The sequence below is a fragment of the Vanellus vanellus genome, assembly GCF_965231255.1.
Source record: "Vanellus vanellus genome assembly, contig: HAP1_SCAFFOLD_58, whole genome shotgun sequence".
Taxonomy (NCBI): Eukaryota; Metazoa; Chordata; class Aves; order Charadriiformes; family Charadriidae; genus Vanellus; species Vanellus vanellus.
In genome coordinates, this window is record NW_028127658.1 from 5,532 (window position 1) to 11,810 (window position 6,279).

A 6,279-nucleotide genomic window follows, 5' to 3' on the forward strand; every position below is an offset into this window, starting at 1 on the left:
TCTCAAGGTCCCCGCGCACTGAAGCACCATTGGCTCAGCTTCTAATGTTCGCATGCAGCTGGCTCACCTTGGCTGGGGTGTCTCTCACAGGAGAACGGCACGAGGAGTTGCGGGGCATTGCAAATCCCCCCCCCCCCCCTCCTCCTAGAGAAACTCTGGGTCTTGGGGGTCTGGTACCGATAAAGCCATAGGTCTGGACCCAGAGGGGAAGTTTACGGGACAGAGCAGCAGGAAGACGTGGAGCTCTGCCTGGGGGTGGACAATGAGTCAGCTGAGAGCTGAAGGGTCAACCTGAGAGGGCAGTCCAACGTGGGCAACGCTGTGTGTGGGGGGGGGATGTCTGCTATGGATCCCCGATCAGGAAGAGGAAGTAGATGAGGCCTTCTTCAAACAACTGGAAGATGCCTCATATTTGCAGGTCCTGGTCCTCACGGCAGACCTAAATTACCCCAGCATTTGCCGAAGGGGCAACATGGTGAGGTGAAAGCCACCCACAGGAGGGTTTTGGAGCTCATTGGTGACGTCTCCCTTCCGCGGGTGACTGAGGAGCCAGCGAGGTGAAGTGTCTTGCGGGACTTCATACCTCCAAACAAGGAGGAGCTGGTCAGGGATGTAACCGTCAGGGATGAGAAGGTAAAGTTGAGGCTCCTGAAAGAAGCAAACCCGTAGGTTTTTCCTTTTGTTTATTCCCCTCTTCTGTGTTACTTTAAAAATCTTTTATTTCGCCCCCGGAAAGCCAGAATGATTTAGAAAAATTGTTTTTCAGCAAGAAAGTTGTCAGTGCCTGAGGAAGAATCTGTTTAGCGAGCTTTCTGTTCTACCTGGCGAAGTTCAAGTGTGGACGGAAACGGACGACGGAATAAACACAGGATGTGTTGTCTTTTCCCTGTTTAGCTCTGGTTTTCCCTGAAAACCAAACCTTTCCCTCTCCTCTAACTCTCCTGCCTGCCTTTACTTCCCACACGTCTCCTCGTTTGTCACCGTCTTCGTGCCGCTTTCTCTGCGTTCCTCTGCATTTTAGCCCATCCTAACAGACGCCTTTAAACAGACTAAAGTAAGAACGATGGAGAAACGCCCGTTTTTTTTTTCCTCCATTGACTGTAAAGGCATTCTTGGCTAAAGAGCTCAAATACAAGAAGTCACATATTGTTATTTATAGTGGATTCCTGCTCTAAGCCCCACACTAAGTTTGCTCTCAGTGGACAAAAGGATGTCGTCTTGCTCTAGGCTGATTCTCCGCTCCTATCTTCTGTTTTCCTTCCAGCCTGTGTCGGAATGTGCCGGTGAATCTTTTTTTTTCTCATCCTTCTACATTCTTTCCCTCTGTCTCATCTTCTTTTAACCTCCCGCGGCATTGTGCCCTCCACTGACCATCTGCCCTTCCTCACTGCGGCTCGGGCGTAGAAATTTTGAACCATACGAGTGCCACAGAGTTCCTTCTCTTGGGCTTCCCCACCCTCCACCATCAGCAGCACCTAAGGGCAGTGACTCTCCTGCCTTTGTACCTGATGATCTTAGTGGGAAACACGCTGGTCATTTCCCTCGTTCTCGCTGAAAGACACCTCTACAGGCCCATGGAATTTTTCTCTGTAACCTCTCCCGTTCGGAGATCTTCATCACTGCGTCCATCATACCCAAAGCCATAGGAAACTTGCTGATGAGCAGCAAAGCCATCTCCTGCCCAGGCTGCTTAACTCAGTGCTGCTTCTACTCCCTTCTGGGCTACGTTGAGTTTGTCCTTCTGGCTGTCACCTCCTATGACCGTTATGTGGCCGTATGCCACCCTCTTCAGTTCCCCGTGCTCACCAACAGTCAGCTTTGCCTCCAGCTTCTCTTGGGCTCGTGCCCTGCAGGCTTGCTGGCCACCATTGTCTCCACGGTCCTGGTTGCCAGGGTGCCCTTCTGCAATGCCAATCAAACTGACCACTTCTTCTGTGACAGCACACTTTTGATCAAGTTGTCCTGTCCAGAAACACAGATTGCTGAGCTGATCGCCTTCCTGGCCTCCTCCATCATTCTCCTGGGCTCACTGGGCGTGACAGCAATGTCCTACCTTAACACGTCATTAACCCCATACTTAGGTTGCCCTCTCACTGCTTCCTCACAGCACAAGAGACGTTCTCTACAAGTTCCTCTAACTTCACCGTTGTCATTGTGGGCTGTGGTTGCTGCATCTTCATGGAAGTCCAGCCATCAAGTCCCCACACCTCCTCTAACAAGGCAGTGACCCTTCTCAGAACAGTGGTAACGCCTTCGACGAGTCCCTTGCTTTCAAGCCTGAGGAACCAGCTGATGAACGATCCTCTTAAGACAGGCTTGAAGAGAAGTGTGGCAATCTTCAGGCAACGCTTTTCCATCTTTCCGGCCTTTTTGTAGATGGATTTTGAAAGGGGAGTCCGGTAGGGAGGGCAAACACAGGATTATGATGCATTTCGGGAATGGAGACCGACCTTTCTCAGCAAAGTTTCCTGAAATGAATATCACCACAGGTTCTCTCCTGCAACAGACCATCATAAGAAGACTTTACATAGGAATGTGTTTCCAGCGACCTAAAAGCACTTCACAAACCACGGTGAATACCTCAATGGTGTTTCCCAAGTGTGGGAACCAACACAGAAAGCAACAAGCAGAGGACTTCATCCCCCCACGACACACCCAGTTCTCAAGAAACTTCACCCTCCATCAGTTGTGATGCAACTTCTCCTTGCTCCTCAATCTGGTTTCCTGATTATTTTGGTGGCAGATCTTTGTTGAACCTTTTAATCTTTAGGAAATGACAGAAAAGAGATGGAACACAATAAAGAGAACAAGAATGGCTTTATTCCTCTATGAAGTGCCGCCTACTTCTCCACATTAACCTCCTGGTGAGATGTCCTGTCCGCTCCTCCCCGCAGGTGGGACCCCGCTGTGCTTTTCCACCGCCGACCCTCCAACGGGGCAAGCGACAAAGTTCACTGCCCTCGGCTGTTAGAGCAGTAAGTGTAAGCAGGAACCTCTCTGCACCCCGTGCCCGGGCAACGGCTATAAACGTAGGTCTGATCACTCCGAGAGCGAACGGTGTCTGCACAATATGCTGTTAATGTCAGTAGTTAGAAGAGACCTGGCTAAGAAGCAAAGTTACCGAACAAACATAGTTCTGTTTTACCTCGAACCAGGAACACAAACACGCCTGAAATAAAGTCCAGTTTAACTTTCTGAAATTACCTTTCCTCTCCTTTGGTGCAAAATCTAGACTATTGGTCAGAAATGTAGTTTTGAGGAACAATGCCCCTGTCTCCAAATCACGTCCGGTGAAATAAATGTCCAGTCCTTGACACAACGCTCTCGCACCCAATACTTCAGCTCATCGAGCAAATTCCGTGGAATTAGCTTATTCAAACATAGGCTTTTATAACTTTAATGTCTAAAAAGATGAGTCCCGACTCCGGTCTCCTTTGGCAGCGTGGAGGAATCAGCATTCTAGAGGATGATATCATCTCCTCCCATAGTGCTCTTGTCCTGGTTCCAGCAGGGATGGGGTTAATTCTCCCAAGGAACCGGCAGGGAACAGAGGTATTACATCCCATGAGACCCATGCCCAGGTTATGGGGGGAGCTTGCCGGGGGAGGGGGCAGGAAGTCGTGGCTTGGAGCGGGCTGCGGCGGTCGGGGTCCGGTCGGTGAGTGGCGGCACTGTAATCACGTTCGTATATTCCTTTACCGGTGTTATTGTTATTCATAGAATCATAGAGTCATCGAATTGTCGAGGTTGGCAGAGACCCTTGGGATCATCGAGTCCAACCATCTACCCTACTCTACAAAGTTCTCCCCTACACCATATCCCCCAACACCACATCTAAACGTCTCTTAAACGCATCCAGGGATGGTGACTCAACCACCTCCCTGGGCAGTCTATTCCAATGCCCCACCACTCTTTCTGTTAAAAAATTCTTTCCTAATGTTCAGTCTAAACCTGCCCTGGTGGAGCCTGGAGCCATTCCCTCTTGTTCTGTCATTCATTACCTGTGAGAAGAGACCAGCACCAACCTCTCTACAGTGCCCTTTCAAATAGTTGTGGAGAATGATGAGGTCTCCCCTCAGCCTCCTCCTCAAACCAAACAGTCCCAGCTCCTTCAACCGCTCTTCATATGATTTGTTGGCTACGCCCTTCACCAGCTTCGTTGCCCTCCTCTGCACTCCCTCCAGCACCTCCATATCTCTCTTGTATTGAGGTGCCCAAAACTGGACAAAATACTCGAGGTGTGGCCTCACCAGTGCTGAGTACAGGGGCACAATCACCTCCCTACTTCTGCTGGCCACGCTATTTCTAATACGAGCCAGGATGCCGGTGGCTTTCTTGGCCACCTGGGCACACTGCCGGCTCATATTCAGCCGCTTGTCAAGTAGAACCCCCAGGTCGCTTTCTGCCCGGCAGCTTTCCAGCCACACCTCCCCAAGCCTGTAGCGCTGCACGGGGTTGTTGTGGCCCAAGTGCAGGACCTGGCACTTGCCCTTGTTGAAACTCATACCATTGATGTTGGCCCAATGATCCCATCTATCTAAGTCTCTCTGTAGAGCTTCCCTATCCTCCTGGGAATCAACACTCCTGCTTAACTTGGTGTCACCTGCACACTCGCCGATGATACACCCTATGTCCTTATCGAGGTCATCGATAAAGACGTTGAACAGAAATGGTCCCAACACTGAGCCCTGAGACACACCACTTGTGACCGGCCGCCGGCTGGATTTAAATCCATTGAGCACCACTTTTTGGGACTGAGCACCACTCTTTGGGACTCGGAGGGTGTCCCACTCTACCTTACCAGTTTGTTCTTCCACGCTTCCCGGGAAGTATCACCGGTTGCTGTGGGAGATCAGGCCTTTGGTTGAGAACAGCGTGGCCATTCCTATGCCACTTTACGGCCCCTTTTGGGGAAGCGCGATAAGCGATTCTCAGCGTTAAAGCAAATGTGCGCACCCTGTTTTTCCCCCCTCCCCCTGCACAGACATGACCACGCACCGACCCACCCACGCAGTTGTGAAATCCTTTGAGACGCGACTGCGTGTGGCTTCCTAACAAAACACGTGAAACTTAACTGCTGGTGATAAAAGTATAAATGCATTTGGGAGAGGCAACGTTAGGACACCTTTCAAATGCCGCCACGCTGTGGGGATGAAGAGGGTGAATCCGTGAAGACGGGGCAACCATTTTCCTCAGCGCACCAGTGAACTGGAGCAACCGGACGCCCACTGCAGAGCAGTGTTTCTTCGCAGTACTAGGGTCCACCTGGGTGCATTTGACTTGAACTGAGGACAGCACAGGAACTCCCCTGCAGGACAACTATCCCCTTACCCACAGGTCCTCTCTGAACGGCGGTGGTCTCTCTGGCGTTCGGAGGGCCACCTTGGTTCGGTGTCCTTTGCCCAGGTTCATCCAGCCAGTTATGAACACATACTGTTGGGACCACAGCAGTTGTTACAGGCATCCCACAGGATGAGAGGGATGTTGGGAGGGCTCCGGCCCAACCGCCTGCCCAAAGCAGGGTCAGCCCTGGGGTCAGACCAGGTGGTCAGAGCTTTGTCCAGCTGGGGCTTGAAACCCCCCAAAGCGCAGAGACGGCACGTTGCCTCTGGGCTACCAGCCCCATGTCCAGACTCTCCTCATGGGCGAAAGGTGGCCCCGGTCTCCAGCAGCAACTCCCGAGTTCCAGCTGACGCTGTGCAGAGGCAGGTGGCCCATTGTGACATCACCGTGTCGTGGAGGGTGACATCACCGTGTCGTGGAGGGTGACATCAGCTGGTGGTGCATTGTGACGTCACATGCCTCATGCTTATATATGGGCGCCGGCAGAGCCTGGGCCAGCCTGGCTCGTGCCCGGACTCCTGCCGAGCGTGCCTGCGAGGTGTGGAAGGCCGAGCGAGGCTTCCGCTGGTGCTGGGTGGTGCTGTGGGGGCTGCCGTCAGCAGCCCTCAGTGCCCGTCCCAGAGCCACCCCCTGTGTTTCCCCGGTCCTGCCTGGTTCAGGCAGCCGGGCACCGCGGGACGCGCTTACAGCAACAGAGGTGAGCTGTGGGGGAAACGTCCCCCCGGGGTGGCTGTGGGGCAGGTGGTGGGGCTGGGGGAGGTGGGAGGGTGTCCTTCTCCAGGGGCCTGGGCATTCCTTCCTCCCTTCCCTTCCATGACACAGCAACCGACCGTGGCCACTCTCCATTTCGCAGCGCGAGACACCCAGTGCCGGTGCCAGCGAGGAGGAGCAGCTCCTCATCTTCAGCTCTTCCTCAACCCAACGCGGAGCACAAAG

The 6,279-nt window shown here is 52.9% G+C and overlaps 1 protein-coding gene across 1 annotated transcript; it reads left to right on the forward strand.

The window, feature by feature from the left end:
- Positions 1-1,404: 1,404 nt before the first annotated feature.
- On the forward strand, positions 1,405-2,979 carry LOC309685115 (olfactory receptor 6E1-like; the record flags this gene model as incomplete). The annotated part of the gene is given in 4 exon segments (XM_082500930.1): positions 1,405-1,575; positions 1,578-2,056; positions 2,059-2,342; positions 2,895-2,979. Coding segments are annotated over 4 exon segments (1,019 nt in total), but the record flags the coding sequence as incomplete, so codon positions are not given.
- Positions 2,980-6,279: the final 3,300 nt, after the last annotated feature.